Raw genomic sequence first — 19,200 nt, 5'->3', positions numbered from 1 at the left:
TTTACAATATCACCCATAGAGAGATGAAACATATTTATTGCAATATTTATTTTTTTTTAAATTTTAGGCTATATTGAAACTAGAAGAAGGACATCACGTGTTCGTAGCGGCGCACACGTCTGCCGGTAAAACAGTTGTCGCTGAATACGCTATTGCTATGTCAAGAAGAAATTGCACTAGGCAAGTATTGTAGTTATATCTTCTACTAGCTTTTGCCCGCGGCTCCGCCCGCGTTATAAAGTTTTTCGGGCTAAAGTTTTCCGTTATAAAAGTCACGCTATATATTTTCCCGGAAGCCTATGTTCTTCCCAGGTTCTCAAACTGTCTCCATACTAAATTTTATCCTAATACGTTGGGTAGTTTTAAGTTTAACACGTTCGGGCAGACCGATGCAGCGGGGGACTTTGTTTTATGATATATTTTTGTAGAACTTTAAGAGGAACAATCCCATCATACATTATTGTTGCATAACTTTAACCGTTTACGCAGCGCACGCAACAGAAGCTCTCAAAACTAATAAATTGTCTCCGTTTTGCATCATGTTTCATTACTGCTCCGCTCCTATTGGTCATAGCGTGACGATATATAACCTATAGCACTCCAGGAACAAAGGGCTATCCAACACAAAAATATTTTTTCAGTTCGAACCGGTAGTTCCTGAGATTAGCGATTACTGCTCCGCTCCTATTGGGCATAGCGTGATGATATAGAGATTAGCCGTTACTGCTCTGCTCCTATTGGTCATAGCGTGATGATATATAGCCTATAGCACTCCATGAACAAAAGGCTATCCAACGCAAAAAGAATTTTTCAGTTTGGACCGGTAGTTCCTGAGATTTGCCATTACTGCTCCGCTCCTATTGGGTATAGCGTGATGATATATAGCCTATAGCACTCCACGAACAAAGGGCTATCCAACGCAAAAGAATTTTTCAGTTCGGACCGATAGTTCCTGAGATTAGGCATTACTGCTCCGCTCCTATTGGGTATAGCGTGATGATATATAGCCTATAGCACTCCACGAACATAGGGCTATCCAACGCAAAAAGAATTTTTCAGTTTGGACCAGTAGTTCCTGAGATTAGCGCGTTCAAACAAACAAACAAACAAACAAACAAACAAACAAACTCTTCAGCTTTATATAATAGTATAGAAGTATAGATTATAAATGTAGGCTCCATATATGTTGTATCTGGTGTTCTATAAGATTTTCTTGAATTAGTCTAAAAATAAACAATATTTATATTTAAATGCTGTACTTCCCCAAGGAATATAAGGAAATTTGAACTATGTTTCTGAGACAATAGAGTTTAAATTCTACCATAGATATATAATCTTTATTTGCAGATCCATCTACACTTCTCCAATAAAAGCACTTTCCAACCAAAAGTACAATGACTTCAACAAGTTGTTTGGTGAGGTTGGGTTACTCACCGGTGACTTACAAATCAACGCCAAAGCGCCCTGTCTGGTGATGACCACGGAGATCTTACGGTCAATGTTGTACTGTGGTTCCGATGTCACTAGAGATCTCGAGTTTGTGATATTTGATGAAGTGCACTATATTAATAATGCTGAGGTATGTGTTCTACAATATTATGATATATAAAGTCTATGTTAATTGGCATGGGGAAACCTGTTATACTTATTGAATTGATCCTAAAAGTTCTTAAAATCATAATGGCACAACATATGATCCTTGGTAATAATAAGGGAATAATTAAGTTTACTCTGACAAAATTCATGACGCGGATGGAACTGCGAACAAAGCCTGAAATTATAGTAGAGAATGATATTATATACCCTGAGATATAATCACATCTCACATTGATGACCTTACATTTAAATTTCTTTATATGAACTATGAGTCTTAGTCAGCCACAAACGGTATCGATTTATTGTAGCGATTTATATGTGAATTGACGATCGACGCAGATTTCTATGACGTGTGGAGAATATAGGACTGCCCGATATAACTACAAACTCGAATTTACATTACTATTACTATTTTTAAATTCATAAAATTATCTTCGTAATAAATCCTTTGTTTTCCTTCTTTTCTTTCTTTCATAATCTTTTCCCATTGTGAAGTCCCCTTTATAATCATTACAGCGAGGCTACGTATGGGAGGAGGCGCTGATCCTCCTGCCAGCGCACGTGAGTATAGTGATGTTGAGCGCCACGGTGCCCAACACGCTGCAGTTCGCGGACTGGGTGGGCCGCACCAAGAAGCGGATGGTGTACGTCGTGTCCACGCCGAAGCGACCCGTGCCGCTGTGCCATTATCTTTATACAGGTAAATGTGACGCAATTATCATGACTGCAATGTTGGGTAGCCGTCGGTGCCACACACTTTCAAATTGACTTAGTATTTACGACAGGCCAGTGACGGATTAGTCAATAGGCTCCTACCTAGGCCGCGGTCTAGGGACATAGTTGCAATCGAGGACCTTTTTATAGCTCCTGAAGAATGGACACCTGCACGCATAACATGCAAGGCGGCACACTTGAGAGGCCTATACTTATGGAAGCTATAAATAAATTCGTCACAGCGCAAGGCTTATCAATTCACGTGAATCTCGCAAGGTTATTTAATCCTAGGCTAAGTACATTAGAAAATCTCCCGCTAAGTTATGCCCCACCTGGAGATAGACCTAATATCCCCCAATCCAATTAATTAAATTCCCAATTATCTGTATTAAATTACAAAAAATATATCCATTAAATTTCTACTACTAGTCATATTTTAATCACGGATATTTTAGGATCTGGGGGCAAATCAAAGCACGAGAGATTTATGGTAGTGGACCAAGATGGGAACTTCCAACTAAGGGGATACAACGAAGCTGTTGCAGCTAAGAAATCCAGAGAAAATGAATATAAAAAGAGCTTTGGGCCAAAAGGTAAATTTTGATATTAGGCTATGCAAGAACATATCGAAATAAATTAAATAATTAGCTTATTTAAAATTTGACAATATGTAAAAAACAGGTGGAAAGCAAATGAGCAACTCAAAAGCAGAACAGACCATGTGGGTAGCCTTTATCGATCATTTGAAGCAAAAGGACAAGCTCCCTGTGGTCGCATTCACACTCTCACGTAACAGGTAAGTTTAATGAAATAATTCTAGTATTCGTGAAGAAAGTTTAACAAGTAATACCAATTCCACTCTAAATACACCGACCTAAAATAGATTATAGAAAAACTCACGCGCGTATCCCCGCAGAGATAACAAGAATTACAACTGTGTATAAAGATTGCAAAAATATTTTAGATGTGACCAAAATGCACAAAATCTGGTGTCAGTTGATTTGACCACCGCAAAAGAGAAGGGACACATACGTTCTTTCTTCCAGAGATGCTTGCAAAGGTTGAAAGAGCCCGATAGAAGACTGCCACAGGTATGTATGCTGATCTTTTATGTCGATGTTAATATATCAAATAATAATCGAACTAAAAAGGAGAAAATCATTTCTAAGTACAAAGAATTTATATTACAGTAGTAGAAGGTTGAAGGATCAATCATAGTTAAGTACCTACCTCAAAATAAAATTATAATAAACTTGAAGTTATTAACAGAATAATTTAACTCAGAGTAAAAAGCGTGGGGTGCATTTTACTTCGTTTTCATAATTCTCCTTTTATAGATAGTAGCCAATAGAATGATTATAATACATGCTATATCAGAACGCAACTATACTGAAAACGTTTCGGCCTCCGTTGTGCTGTGCCTAGTGCCCGAGCAAGTCCGACAGAGTAAGTCCGAAACCGCAGGCATGCGCAGATCGCGCGCTAGCTCTATCTCTTTTACTCTTTCACAGCGGATCTATAAAAGAATTTATTAATCCTGGCGGTCCTAATAAGGATAATGGGAAACTCATCAAATTATTGCATTGTCATCGGTCCTTGATACGCGTGTAAAGTTTCAAATTAATCAGATTTCTGGAAATTGGTGAAAATTGAGCTTAAAGATTCCGTTACATACATACATAGATATAACCCAAGCTAATAAAAGCGTGTTAAAATAAGATTTAAATTGTAACAAAATAAGTCGGACATTATTTAAGGGTTTAATATTTCGTTACCTGTGTGTTTAAAAAAAACACTACACAACTCCGTATCGTTTTACAGCTATTTTCAATAACCGATCCAATCTCAATCTTTAAATCCGAGTCTGTGAATGAACCAATCGAAATAAATCTTTTCAAAAAACTTCGTTCTGATCGGTCCATTTTTGAAATAGATCGAGAAAAGCGATTAGGATTGTTATGAAAATGGCGGTTAATCGGATTGGTTGAGAGACTAACACGTGACTGCCGGATGTCGATCAATCACAATCAATATTAACACCTTGGGTCCCCTATTAAATCAGCGCTGCAATAATGCTCAGGTATTACTGAAGAAAGAAGCTGGATGAGGGCTACCTATCTTGACTTAAACAATGTAGCTAGCGTATAATATTATTGTTATTAGTGTGTAATTTGTTCCAACAATAAAACATTTTTCTTTTTAATTTAAAAAATAATGTATACCATATTTATGCTGTAGGTAATAAGACTGCAAAGAGTGTTGGAAAATGGCATCGGCGTCCATCACAGCGGTATATTACCGCTGCTCAAAGAAATCGTCGAAATGCTGTTCCAATCTGGTTATGTAAGTTACTTTTTGGGATATATTTTTTTACCCCACAATGACTCAGTATACAACAAGTACCTAAAAACGATCCCCCTTCATAGACGTTATTTATCACAGGACGGCGCATTACTGTGATAACAAGTCTGCTCCTCAGCTTTGTTTATCTGACAGCCAACTAGATTCATGTTGTATCTCAATATTAGCCAATCACAACGGCCCTATGTCTACGCATTGCGAAGGCTGCCATGCCGTCAGCACTGAGAAACAGACTTTTTTTCTTAGATAAAAGACGTCTATGAATAAGGGTGTATATATACAAAGCTTGTATTAAATATTTACCATCGCCTAATTGATTTACGAACGTTCTGTGAAGGTAAATTTCGACACAAACCAAATTCTAAATTCTAACTATTATTTTACTAGAGCAGAAACGCAAGGAATTGTTTCATATTTATTCTACATTCGTCCATTATGTACCTATAGTAATCGATCAGAATGAGTCAGTCATTAGAGGTCGCGTTGTGTGCGGGATGGACTCGTTCCTAATCGGCATAGTTTTATAGTAAATGAACATAGCTAATTAATACTAGTCGATTCGATTCGATACGCCTCGGCGAGCCTAGTTGATGCTGGGTTTAATAACGTAAAAAAGCAAAAAAAATATTTTTCTATATAAAATCTTATTACTTCGCAAGCATTAATGTAAAAAAATAAAACACAAAAAATATATTTTTCAATATAAAATCTTATTCCTTCACAAGCATTAATACAACTATAATATAACGTAATTAATATCCGCAGGTGAAGATCCTGTTCGCGACGGAGACGTTCGCGATGGGCGTGAACATGCCCGCGCGCACCGTGGTGTTCGACGAGGTCACCAAGTTCGACGGCGTGCAGAGGCGCACGCTCGCGCCCGCAGAGTACATACAGATGGCGGGCCGCGCCGGGAGGAGAGGTGAGTCTATCTCACGTCCTTTTAACAGAGCTAAGAACGTATATTTTCGTTATTGTCAGTGATGTAGTTTGCCTTAAAGGGCCTATATCAAAATTTGTTAGTGGCCCTTCTGGGCAGTGTGAACTTTTAGGCGCCCGCTTAGTTTAATGTAGGGCCAAGAGGGACCTTTAAAGCACGTAGGCCTCGTATCACTGATATGACTGATACAGCGGTAGCGCGCCTGGTTATTGTGTCACGCAACACGTGTAAATTATAAGGCGGTACGTCTCAGAATGTATCCAAATACGACGGATTAGCCACGAATACGCTTCTCTGCATAAGGTTCGCGGTTACTAACTTTGCTAATATTATCATGACTACAAACAAAAATCAAAGCAACCATAAGTTAATGAGCGTTTGCCATCTACTAATTAACGTTTAATTTCCTTGAGTGCCAAGTATCTAGACATTGCCAATATTCTGCTACATATTAAATTAGTCGACAGGAATACGGTTTTACTCACGCAAAGGAGTACCTCTAGTAGGAGGCCTCTCGATCACTCTGAGATCGTGATCGACAGGCCTCAACGACGCGAAGTCCTCTTAGCACTCGCCCTTGAAGATGACCAATTTAATAGGTTGAAACTGGTCGGCGATTCCTACTACGTATACGTGAGTAAAACCGTATTGCTTTTGACTAATTTAATATGTCTCGCGTAAGAATTAATAATATTATTGCTACATATTAGTACATTTTTTTATGTTTATTATTAAGGTCTGGACGACACTGGTACAGTAATAATCCTGTGCAAGGACGGCGTGCCAGACCTGGTCACGCTGAAGGGCATGATGATGGGCACGCCGCAGAAACTATCCTCGCAGTTCAGACTCACATACGCCATGATCCTCAGCCTGTTGAGGTAAGGTTATCTTTTATTACCAATATTCAGATAATGCCTACAATGTGTATAGTAAAATTACAATTACTAACCATCATTTATAGTGTGTTAAAAATTATAAAAAAATGGCTACTAACTGCCGATCGGTAAAATCCATACAGATTAACTATACTAGGAGCATATGTGAGACATTCCTAGATTTTCTTCTGCAATGATAAAATACAGTCTGTTTTTAGAGCGGCAACAGTATCAGTGGAAGGCATGATGCAACGTTCATTCCGTGAATTCCATCAATTATGCCAAGCGGACAACTACAAAAAGCAACTTCAATTGGCAGAGAAGGAGTATTCTGAGAAGTGCAGTACACCGCTGCCTGCGCATTTAGCGCCATTAACGTTGTTCTACGATACCGCAAGCTTGTATATAGATCTGATGAATGAGTTCATGCCGATATTGCTGAACCAACCCAAAGTGGCGAAGGAATTGGCCCCGGGCAAGATAATGATTGTATCTGCCGGACCGTATATTAATCAGCTCGGTATATTTTTGAATGGCAATGGTGAGCACTGTACATAGTTTTTAAAAGAATATATTTAGTGAGTTTGCGTCTGTTGAACCTTGAAATCACTTTTATATATCTATAATGGTTACAATGTAAATAAAATATGTAAATTTCACAATGTCAATACTTTACTACTACGAAAAAATATTTTTTTTACTGGCCTACGATAAGTAAAAAAGGGCCTTTTACTTTTAAGAAACAATTTTTCAGGAATAGTACATGATTTCTAGAATACAACCAGAAGTGTTATAATTTGAATGTATAGTATTGTTTTTGAAATCCCTTACCTCGCATTCAGGACCCCGGCAGACTCCATATAAAGTGTTAGTACTAAACACAGCAGAACAAGACACCAACAGATATAACTTCGAAGTGGACGACAACTGGTATAGGATGCTCAGCTTCTCTGTTATGTACGACGGTATAGGTAAGTGAAATATATATATTTTTTTTTTTTCGTATAAAACCAACCTTATGATAATGGACTTTTAGGAGCAAATTGAACAGCATCTCGATCGCCTTCCGCAAGCCAAAAGGGAAAATTAGCGCTAACAGTTACAGTAACTAGAGGTGCGCACGATTTCAAGTCACCATATTATAATTAAGAACCCTTATGCAATTAGATTAGAATTTTTTAAAGAAAATTGTTTATATAAATTTTCAGGTACCGAAGAGAGTACGCTAGATCACACAATACTGTGCATAGCACCCAAAAACATAATAGCTATTACCAAAATGGATCTCAAAATTGATGCCAACATCATCATACAAGACTGGGAGAAGAGGCAGATGCCACGGTAAAGTAAAAATTTCGAAATAAAAATAAAAATATGTAAACTTTTTAATTGATTAAAAATAAAAGAGACGCCAAAGATTCGAACTAACCGGCGAGTCCGGCAGAAATCTGTAAACTGATTTCCCCGTGTTAAAAAAAAATTGTACGAACTAACACTGAGACAAATTGTATGCGACAGGGTAGCTCGTATTAGGCGTTATATACAACTTGTATTTTACAACTTGGCAAAAACTAAGGGTCCATATAACCTGCTTCCTGCCGACTTCCCTTTCATATAAAATTTAATTATAATTAGAATGATTTGTGCAATTTGTGCCTATGTGTTGTATCGGGTTTACTTTCGGAAAACTTCAGCCTTTGCCATGGCAACTCAGTACTATGAGCGTGATTTAGTTACTTTTTAAAACAGCTATTCTTATATAAATATCATTAATTATTAATTGCTCATTACAGGTTCAAAGACGCCCCGGTGGGGTCTAGCTGCGCAGGCGCAGTGCAGGAGCTGTCGCGACTGTCGCACGCGGTGCGGTCGGGCGCCACACAGCTGCCGCAAGTCAATCTCACGCAGTCGCTCGCACTCACCACCGGCGAGATACTTGATGCGCTCACGCAGATGAAGACGCTGACTGTACGTTCCTTTTAAACTATAGATAAAGATATTTCTACTGAATAGAACACACTTGGTAAAGTGGATGCCCCGGTTGCGCCATTGCATACCCCATCAAAGATAAATTCAATATGTGCGTTTGTTTTTGTTTTATGAACACCAACGATGTTTGACGAATTGTGTGCGTGTCGTGGGATGGTATTTGATCCTTGTGTATTTGTCATTTATGGTCTAGCGTCTATTTTATATACTCGATGGGTAATACTTATTAATATATGGTATATAGGCAATTTCCGCCCACACAATATTAGTCAATGTTAGTCAGTTAGTATTACAGACAGCAGACTGAATAATTTTTTTTAATAAAATTATTTAAATTACGTTTTTTAATTTCTACCATTTTTGATATGAATAAACAATATAAATTTAAAATTTTGCCTTCCAAATATATTTTTCTACTTTCAGGCTGTACTAGAACAACAAAAGAAAAGCACGGACATAGCGAACTTCAAATCGGAATTCGCAATAATCTACGAACGCAAGCAAGCGGAGAAGAAACGTGATAAGTACAAGAGATTGCTCTCGTTCGAGAACCTCGCTCTCTACCCGGACTACCAGCGGAGGCTGCTCGTGTTGAAAGAACTGAATTACATTGACGAACACGACAATGTTATATTAAAAGGTATATATTTTGTTTGTCCTTCCTCGCACGGTACTTGTACTAATTTTGCTATGAATACAAGAGGGGTATTAAAAAAATAATTAATTGTAATTGTTACTGATCATTTTTTAATTCCCGTTGCCTCAATTAGAATTGCAATGTTTATAGAGCTTGCAATTGTAGACGTTTATATTCTTTGAAACAGTTTACTTTTCTGAAATAAACCCAGTTAATATACCTTAGTAAATTAACTCTATGAGAAAACAAATTATCTGATACAATCTTTACTTTTTCAAATCTTTTTAAACATATTGACTTGGTTCGAAATTACATATTTTTATTTTACATCTAGTATTTGAGTAACATATTGTAAAGTGGTATTTTCAACAAGTATGTGGTTTAATTTATTAACACAATTTGACAGTGACCCTGAATAATAATAACTAAATATATACATATTATTATATAAATATGTAGGCATTTATTATTCTGGGTCATTACATAAGTACACAATAATTATTTTATATATTGTTTATACGTTTACGTGCAACTTTATTCGTCTACGTGATAAATAAAGTATTTTATTTTATATTTTTAATGTATACAAATATATATCCTTGTGTACAGGTCGCGTGGCGTGCTGCATGGGTACCAACGAGCTCATCATATCGGAGCTGGTGTTCCGCAACGTGTTCACCGACAAGAACCCGGCGGAGATCGCGGCGCTGCTCAGCTGCTTCGTGTTCCAGGCGCGGACGCAGGTGGAGCAGGCGCTCACCGACAAACTCGACGAGGGCGTGAAGGCCATCGAGGCGATCGATGCTGAGTTGGCGAAGGTCGAGTCCAAATATATGGTGAGTTTTGTGCTATAATGGCTTAAAATGTCAGTTACAAGTATTATTTAAGATAAAACTACACACAATTGCATTTTTTTTTTGTTTTCAATGACGAGACGAGCTTACCGTTCGCCTGATGGTAAGCGATACGACCAACAATAGAAACACCATCTAATACATTGAATTAGAAGGTATCGTTTAATATTCCACTGCGCTCGTGATCATGAGACATGAGATGTTCAGTCTCATTATGTCCAGTAGTTACACTGGCTACATTCTACATTTACGGTGGTCTTTACCATACAAGGGCAAACTGGTGCCATTTCAAAAGCATTCTTATGCTCCGGTTTGCAGCACAATCTAAATATTCATGGTATCTAATCTAATTATACTGGTCTCTCATAAGAGTTCTTTAAAAAGTAAGAAGTAAAGCAAGCACAGATCATAAAATAACTTACTTTATACCTTATTAACATAAATAAAATATTAATTTTGTTTGCCAGATAAACCAATTCGAAGGTCAACAAGAAAGACTTAATTTCGGTCTAGTCAGGGTCGTATACGAATGGGCACTTGAAAAGCCATTCGCGGAGATTATGGAGCTCACGGATGTGCAAGAAGGAATTATTGTGAGGTGCATACAGCAACTACACGAGGTAAATATATTTTTCTATACAATTTAGCAAGTATACAACTACTTACTTTTCCATGTTACGTCTCTGTCACCTAAATGAGAGGTTTGCATCCTAAATCGAATGATCTTTTTTATTCCATGATGAAATAGGAAGTTCTTAGTTCACTTATATTTTTTATTTTAGGATTTAATATCATAATTTTCCAATTCTAAAACTCACACCTTCTAGTTCCAGGTTTGTCTTCTATTACGTTGTGAAAAGGGTTAAAATTGCAGAGTACAAGTGCACTAGTTGCGCTTTTGCGTTTCTACGTAACCTTACGTTGAAGATCATAAAACGTCAGCTATGGGATACTCCGCTCCTATTAGTCATAGCGTGATGTTACATAGCTTATAACCTATCTCGGTAAATAGGCTATACAACTCTATAAAAAAAATTCAATTCGAACCATTAATTACTAAGAATAACGCGTTCAAACAAACAAACGAACTCTTAAGCTTTATATGATAGTATGGACATGGATAAATTTTATTATTACAGCTCCTAGTAGACGTGAAAGACGCAGCGGTCGCTATCGGCGATCCGCAGTTACAAGCAAAGATGATGGAGGCTTCAACCGCAATCAAGAGAGACATCGTGTTCGCGGCCAGCCTCTACACCACACAGAAAGAAGCTGTCACCATCTAGCCCAGAGCCAAAGCTCACGCGGCGCTTAAAAGTCTGCGAGAAATAAAAAAATCGTAATGCGCGTTTTAATACGATTACGTAAATTTGTGATTAGGTAACATGATTTGAGAAGACACTGCAAGATACGGCGATCTCAATTTTAATCTCCGATCCGAAAATAAACCAATCAAAATAGGTCATTTGTAAGCTTGTCACAAAACTTTGTTCTGATTGATCCATTTTCGCGATATGAATAAATCAATTTGGATCGCTTATTTAAAACGACAGTAGAACCTAAGCCATATAAAAAACTGCTCTCATTACGCTAGTGAAATAACGAGACAAAAGTGTCGATATAATCCCTAGCATATAAATAGTTAAAGCTCAAGTTCCTAACAAACAACGATTATTGTATACTTATTAATCACGTTGCCTTAGTGTGCGTCCAAATCTGCTAAATGCACGTGATTGGAGACTTGTGCACGCTTGTTAATTTGTCCGCGCTAACTTTAACACAGGTTTAACGCAATCACGTAACAGAGTTAAGGGACCGTTTTGATAAATACATCTCACCTTTGAGTAAACTTTCAAATAGACATTTAATTTATTGAATTATTTAATAAACCAAGCTGCAAGCTGCAGCTATTTAATAAAAAAGCAGCATCGACTCAGTGGAGAACAACCTTTCAAATCAGCTTGGTTTATTAAATAATTCAATAAATTAAATGTCTAAACCTGAGATGCATTTATTAATTTGGCCCTTGGTGAACTTAATATGAGTGCGCGACCTCACTAAGCTGCCAAGTAAAGGTGCACGCGAACTGTTCGGGTGCGCGTTCGTACCGCAATCGCCATATTTGGACGTAATACCTATATACCTATAACCTCCACACACCAATATTGCCTTAGCCTCATAGTACATTATATTGTAATCATCTTTTATATTTCTGTATTTTTTCATAGAACGAATATATAAACAGTATTTAATCTGTAGTTATAAAATTATAGTAAATTTTCTCTATAGTACATTAGCTTAGCAATAACCTTTGTAGTTTAACCGCTTAAGTAAAAATAAGGGCACACGAGTTGTAATAGAAAGCTGTAAAAAGTGTCGTGTATTTCGAAGGCTGTACGAAAGTTTTCGAGCACTAGGACGGCGCCAAAGGGGGGCAGAGCAGCTGATCCTAGAGGTTCTAAAACTCCAATAAATCACCAAATTCATTCCTAATATTCCGTACGCTCAATTACGCTCTGATCTATGGTATTGTTAAAGCGGGAGAGGGGGAAGGGGAAGGAACATGTGCTCTCGACTTTATCTACAATTCATACTTTTTTCATTCTCCATATCAACTTGCCCCCGCCCTGGGCCATCAACTGGCGACGCTCTTGGAGCACAATACAAATATTTTCAACGTGTTTGCACGACGTAACGTTGTTTTGAATTGTCATTCCGAGGGAGTTAAAAATATGATTACGCCACGATTCGTGTGTAAAGACGTTAATTCCAGTGAGCATTTGAACAAAAAGTATTGTTTGATCTAATTTATAGAATTATAAAACATATTTTAAACGTCTAAATTATATTAATATTAAATAAAAATATGTAAGCCAATGAAATGTTCTCATACAATTTATATTATTTTAAAATGGATCAGAAATAATAGTTTGCTGAAGTACATGTCAATCGACCATGACATAAGCTAAAAAGATTCTCATGTCATCAAATTTCCATGGTAGATGTACTTGTAATATTTTCTTTCCAATATGATTCCGATATAAGAAATTATACTTGCTTAAGTTTTATGAGAACTTGGAATATATTGCCTATTTATAACATAGTCGTCAGGGTTTCTTATAATATTATACTCTTTATAATATTGTCTGTTAATGTAGCCGGCTGTGAAATGAAGGAGAGCAATATTTAGTGGCTTATTCACTTCAAATCAATATATTTACAGTACCCATATTGTTGTAATTTTTACCAAGTTGAACATATTTATATGCTGGTTATTGCGCATGTGTACAAATAACACCATATATTTATTAATTTAGAGCATCATTCGCATATTTGTATAGCAGGCCAAAGTTATGAATAAAATATTAAACGTAATATTGTTTTTATATTGCCAGCGAGTTAAGCACTGAGGAATATCACCAAAAAATATATCAAATTCGTTGAATAAAAAAAAAACAATGAATCTAACCCGACTCGACCTAAGAACTGCCGAAACAGTTCTCAAGCTACTATAGGATTACAAGATGCAAATAAAACACATAATTTATTAATGCTTTTTAATCAAATGATTAAAAAACAATAGCAATATATTTATACAATTATTTACACACACCCATCAATACTGGCATCATAAAGAAAAAATACACCGTTATTCTATGCATATAAAAGGTATTACTTTTAAAAGTATGGCATAAATTAATGACCAGTTGACCTAGACTTTAAATTTATGGTTATTATAAATCCTTATGGAATTACCTATTATATACGTATTATAATAAGACAGATCGTTTCGGATATATCAATAACCTGGCCACATAAATTGCGACCCGCACCCATAAATATTAAACCAAATATAAATTGTATATAACGCAAACAAAATAGTCATGGAATCTAAAAATTATATATAAATCGAATTTTACAAAATGATGTCAATTTAGTTTAAAACTACATTTATTAATGCCTCTGACGCATGATTTTAGATGAAAATAAAAACATATAAAAATAGACGGCCGAGGATACCGTAATTATATATTTTTAAAATGGCCTTATATTTTTATGCTACAGGATATTAATAACTAGTTCTTGATTGAGGGAACTAGCGTGGGATTATAAGTGTATTACATAGTCAGAACATGTTAACCTATGGTTTCTAATTTATAACGATTATTATATTGTTAGTAATGATATGGTGACGGCAGACTGTCCTGTCACTGATGCTTATTCGGAATATATGTTAACTGGTTAGGTATGTTGAGATATAGTATCAACATTATCGGTTATCATACTGAAGTATTAACTGAACCCATACACAAAATGAATGCCAAGTAATTCCATTACTAAAAATGATATCACCGAGAGCAAACCCAACATATTCACAACCAAAATTATACAACTTAACCCGACAAATATTCACATAAAGCACAACAATAGACGCATTAACGTTTAAAAAATACACCGTAATATTTGGTGTAGTCAGGTAACGCGTGAATACGAAACACCCATCGCCTAGCACTTACGAACTATTGAGCTAAGTTTCACTAATGTCCGCCCGCTCCAAGACGTAATCGCTCTAAACAGAAAGATAACCATAACGGTAAACAATAATTCAATCGGTAGCCAACACCGTCGCATACAATCGCATGCGGCGCTGTCGTGTCGCGGTCGGCCCGGAGGATGTTCATCGTTCAAGCGCAGTAGGAGGGCGGCGAAGCGAGGTCGGCCAGCAGGTCGAGCTCCTCCTCGGTGAGCTGGTCGCGGTGCTTGGGCCAGTCGTCCTGGTGCGTGCGGCGGAAGTCGGCGAGCGCGAGGCGGATGGTGGTGGGGATGGGGTCGGGCGCACTCGTGTGGCGCGCCAGCTCGGCCAGTACGTCGCCGAGGCGCGCGCCGATGCTGTAGGGGCGGCTGGCGAGGTAGGCGCACAGCCCCAGCACGCCGCGGTGCCGCTCCACCAGCTCGGCGCTGCGACAGCTACGCCGCAGCACTCGCAGCGTGCGCTCCTCGTCGGGCAGCGCGCGCGCGGCAGTGCATCAGACCCGTTAGCAGCTTTGCTGCTGATTGACGAACCTACCAAAACAAATTTTAATGTTAGTACCAATGTTCGTGTTACATTTCTTATTTGACTTACCATCATGGTTTGCCACACTCTAATTAAGCACTATGTACTGATTATTTTAAGTAGTAATTTCTTATCGATATACAGTGTGTATTCTTAGTTCAGGGACCTATTTAAACACACGGCAGATCATGCTTGCGTGTAACTAATAAAAACGTACGCAATAAACAATAATGATAAATGACAGAGTAAACCTCAACTATTTTTGTAAAAAGTCTAGCAACACGTGGTTAACGTTGTGCTAAGGACTCCCTCCCTCGTCGTTAAACATGCGTCGGTACGATGAACTGACCGAACATCCTCAAGCGATGGTTCACACCTAAGGTTGCTAACGTGCTTCTAGTTGACGCATCGGCGATAAAACCAAAGAAAGGGCGGGGGTTGCGCGGTCTGTCGTTGTCGTAAGAATCGTGTTGAAACATGTTTTGCCGCGCGCAGTGCAATTGCTATATCGTTTTCAAACGCACACAGCGCCCAAAAAAATGTTTAATGGAAATTCCTTCAAACAGGTCCCTCGATTAAACTTACACACTGTAGTTCAAGAATCATAGCCAAATTCAAACACCTCACCTCAACCCTGGGATCGCGCATCAAGTTTAATGTGAAGTTCTCGCATCGCACGGCTCTCTCTGGCTGTTCACACAACCACGGCAGCCCGTAGAACAACAGCGGCTGCGCGAAGTCCAAGCATGTGAGACGTGCCCACCATGATCGCTCTATAATGCAAATATAAACAATAATAATAATCTAAATTGACTCCTTATAGATTCATTCTGCAACATTCCATATACGAGTATGAAGCAGGTATTTAATATAGTATAAGTAGTTAATTGAATATGTATTGTGTTTATATATATGAGCCAGTACGTACTCTGCGCGAGTTGGTCGAGCAGATGCAGCGCGGTGTCGAAGGCGGCGGCGGTGTGGTGTGCGAGCGCGAGCGTGGCCAGCAGCGTGGCGGCGGCGCGCGGCAGCTCCTCCTGCGGGTGCGCGCCGCGCGCGCCGCGCACGCCGCGCCGCCCAGCGCCAGCGCCGCGCACGACGCCGCGCCGCCCGCGCCGCCCGACCCGCGCACCACCGCGCCCGTGCACCCGCGCAGCACTGCACACGAACACACTCCTTATTACATACATTGTCATATATCACTCTTCATAATATTATACTAACACGACGTTCTCGTCTTCACAATTCACAAATCCCTAGACACTAATTAGACAAAAACAAGACACCCATCTGCAAACGTACAAATGGTTCAACACACAACACCAAATAGTAGATTTCATAAAACAATCGTGCGGCTAACTCAATTATAAGTATACGAATCGATACTGACCAGTAGTGAGCAGATTAAGAGCGCGAGCGTGGTCTTGCGGTGCTGGCGAGACGTCACCAGCCAAACGCAACGCGGAGTCCAGCCGTTCTACCAACTGTTTGTCGACGCGGTCACCGCGCGTCCCGCCGGCTGGCTCAAGAGTGTCACCTCCATCCGTGGCCTATAAAACCGAGCAATACTCTGTTACTTCAAATGGCTAAATGAAAGATATTACAAAGCCAAAGCTTAAAATGATCCAATCGCCCTCATCAAATGTTTAGCTCAATGTGAACACCCCCATTTTATATACTTTGACGGTTATAAAAGAGTATCAAAAACAACTGTAACCTGCGCGGTGTCGTCGGCGGGTGGCGAGAGTGCGAGACGTGCGGCGCGTGTGCGTGCGCAGGGTGCGCGGCGCAGGGCTGTAGCGGCGCGGGCGCTGGCGCGGCGCAGGAAGTGAGGCATAGCGCCCCCTCCGCCGTCCGCACGCCGCCCGCCTCCACTGCTGCTGCCGGCGAAGATCCCGACACTGCTGTCTTTATCACTGCAATTCCATTACAACATGTGTAGACACGCAGGATAAGAGTAAAAGTTAAAATTATTGAGCCAATCAAATAATCACTAACAATCACACATACTTCCAAAATAAATGCATATTTTGTGTGTAAATTGAGAGTTTAGGTATCAGAACAACCTAATCAAATACTCATGAAGCATACAAAGTTTTATTGCAGTGCAAATGATGAATGCATCATTTTACTACCGGCACCATAGCCACAAGTGAGCGGCTATAGTTATAATAATCAGCATTAAGATAAATACAAATAAAATTTTACCTATGTCTCCATTCTCGTCATATAGCGGCGCAAAACGCGGCTGCAAACTCTCGATAAACTCGGCGAGGCACGGGGCTTTGCTCCTATCACCTCCCGGAACACCAGCTCCGTGTCAAATATCGTCATCAGGAAACTGAAACAACAACATTGCATTTAAATTGAAGATACCAAAATATTTTATCTATACTGACCTATTAAATTCATTTATTCTAACTGAACATAAAATAACTATATTCAAGGAACCTACGATTTCGTATGTTTACACGAATTTAGTCATTAAAATTATATATTATGTAAGTAAGGTAAATACATCACCTGCCAACAGTCTCGCGAACATTCTGATAAGGATGTTGCAAGAAATTTGCTGCATCCAAACGCTCCAGCAATTTTGACGCCAACGGAGCGACGCGCCATTTCAACGTTCCTAATGTGCCCTGTCAATAACATATCTATGTTATAATCCGACAAATCGCACCGCAATAAATCATGCCTAATAGTTAAACTATTTTTGTTATAATCACTTTTAATTTCAACTGATTTCCATTTCTTCTTGCCGACCTATCAGAGTTCAATTACTGTTTTTCTTTATACAACCAAATGACAAGACCAGTCAGCGACGTAAGTCTAATGACCGGCCGTAAACAGAGTTATTAAAATGCTTTTATCCAGCGCGACTCCTTTAAAATATGTACTGAATAACACAACACGAACGTCCTTAGCGCGTGATTGTAGTTGAAGGACCAATATATTGGGATCCATGCGTCGATCTCTCGTCACTATCAAACGACACGACGTATTCTAGTTGGGTTGGTTTACAGGTAGCAGCGGTGAGTATAAAGATACCTGCAGCACGTAAAGCTTGGCGCACACGACGAACGACGTGTGCTGGTCGGGTCTGCGTCGCCCTGCACGGGCGGCGGCACGCACAGCTCCATGAGCCGCCGCAGCACGCCGGCGCCGCGGCACGGGTCCATCTTCTCCACGCCCGTCGCTAGGCACGTGCCCCAGTCTTCCATCGTCTCTGGTGTTACTGACGCTAGACCTGCGGACATATCAGAATGTTTAACTTTCAGTAGCTTTCATTTGAGCTAAACTTCTCGGAATAAATGGTATAATTTTCACTTTTCTGGGATAAAACGCAGTCTGTGTTAATTGTGGATTTCGTTAATTAATTAGTAAAATATAATTATCTATGAAACTAAAAAGTCGTAATATTTCGACCTTAGACACTCGCTAAAGGTTCAAAAGTGTACTCTGTGGTAAATGTATTAGTACCTTACCGGTGGTAATAATCTCCATAGCCGCGTCATACATGTACATGGCGTCCTGCCTCCGCCAGTACCTTGGAGTCCGCAGCACGGCGGCAGCCACCTCCGCAGCGAACCGCTGCTGCGGCTCCTGCGTGTCCGCCGCGCAGCAGCGCGTGCGAGATGAACTTGCGCGCCACGGATGGACCGAATTGGGCGAATATCATCTAGAACACAAATAGGGTTACTAAATTATATGACCTTAGAGACAGTGTCTGCCTTATCAAGCTATACCGTCTCGCTGATTGACTAGCGTTCAATTCAAAGTGATTGCATCTAGCTCGCCATAAGGCCTCCTGATACATGTGACGAAACCCTAGATACGCGAATCGAACGTCCGTCTCGTTCAATCAAACACAGACATTCATGTCATACTATGTTTTATCGTATTTGGCACTTTTTAAATTCTGTAACAAATATGAACTCACCCTAAACACAGAGAAGCGCACGCCACTGAACTTGTCCTTGCCCTTCTTCTCCTCAACGGTGAGGAACGCGACGAACTTATCGATGTTGGCATCGTCGTTGAAGAACTCAAAGAGATTACGCTCGCCCTCCTCCATCTCATCTGGCGGTACGAACTTTGCGCACGCTTGTTCGCTGATAGGAGCTGCGACCTATACATAAACGTGTAGATTAGTATTTGTGTAATGTACTGTA

At 39.3% G+C, this 19,200-nt stretch overlaps 3 protein-coding genes and 2 long non-coding RNA genes across 5 annotated transcripts in view; 2 read left to right on the top strand and 3 right to left on the bottom strand.

Moving 5' to 3' along the window:
• The window catches only part of LOC115445006 (senecionine N-oxygenase-like), a 52,968-nt gene that overhangs the window by 8,451 nt on the left and 25,317 nt on the right, over nucleotides 1-19,200 (top strand). The gene's annotated exons all lie outside the window — the stretch shown is intronic.
• The window catches only part of LOC115445009 (helicase SKI2W), a 46,600-nt gene that overhangs the window by 26,031 nt on the left and 1,369 nt on the right, over nucleotides 1-19,200 (bottom strand).
• On the top strand, nucleotides 72-12,406 carry LOC119189223 (helicase SKI2W-like). Its single transcript, XM_037438306.1, has 17 exons — nucleotides 72-180; nucleotides 1,348-1,579; nucleotides 2,113-2,296; nucleotides 2,766-2,903; nucleotides 2,992-3,106; nucleotides 3,275-3,401; nucleotides 4,549-4,653; nucleotides 5,437-5,593; nucleotides 6,348-6,492; nucleotides 6,708-7,030; nucleotides 7,332-7,460; nucleotides 7,698-7,830; nucleotides 8,283-8,457; nucleotides 8,902-9,118; nucleotides 9,725-9,951; nucleotides 10,437-10,589; nucleotides 11,109-12,406. The coding sequence occupies exons 1-17, from the start codon at nucleotides 158-160 to the stop codon at nucleotides 11,253-11,255; spliced, it is 2,730 nt and encodes a 909-aa protein (XP_037294203.1). The 5' UTR covers nucleotides 72-157; the 3' UTR covers nucleotides 11,256-12,406.
• Nucleotides 16,120-16,801, bottom strand: LOC119189225. The gene is made up of 3 exons (XR_005112303.1): nucleotides 16,743-16,801; nucleotides 16,416-16,575; nucleotides 16,120-16,183 (listed from the first exon to the last, which is right to left on the bottom strand). It is a non-coding gene; the product is annotated as an uncharacterized LOC119189225 (long non-coding RNA).
• LOC119189224 lies at nucleotides 16,800-18,127 on the bottom strand. Its single transcript, XR_005112302.1, has 4 exons — nucleotides 18,077-18,127; nucleotides 17,549-17,667; nucleotides 17,234-17,366; nucleotides 16,800-16,941 (listed from the first exon to the last, which is right to left on the bottom strand). It is a non-coding gene; the product is annotated as an uncharacterized LOC119189224 (long non-coding RNA).

The sequence above is a fragment of the Manduca sexta genome, chromosome 13 (assembly GCF_014839805.1).
Source record: "Manduca sexta isolate Smith_Timp_Sample1 chromosome 13, JHU_Msex_v1.0, whole genome shotgun sequence".
In the NCBI taxonomy this organism is placed as follows: domain Eukaryota; kingdom Metazoa; phylum Arthropoda; class Insecta; order Lepidoptera; family Sphingidae; genus Manduca; species Manduca sexta.
The sequence above is the reverse complement of the archived record's forward strand: the minus strand, read 5'-3'. Positions and strand labels throughout refer to the sequence as shown.

What these genes read in the sequence shown, in the direction of transcription:
- LOC119189223 (XM_037438306.1), top strand. Translation starts at nt 158, where the DNA reads ATGTCAAGAAGAAATTGCACTAG. An exon ending in CGACAATGTTATATTAAAAG is followed by an intron (nt 9,119 to 9,724) that starts GTATATATTTTG and finishes CCTTGTGTACAG; the next exon opens with GTCGCGTGGCGTGCTGCATG. An exon ending in GCATACAGCAACTACACGAG is followed by an intron (nt 10,590 to 11,108) that starts GTAAATATATTT and finishes TTATTATTACAG; the next exon opens with CTCCTAGTAGACGTGAAAGA.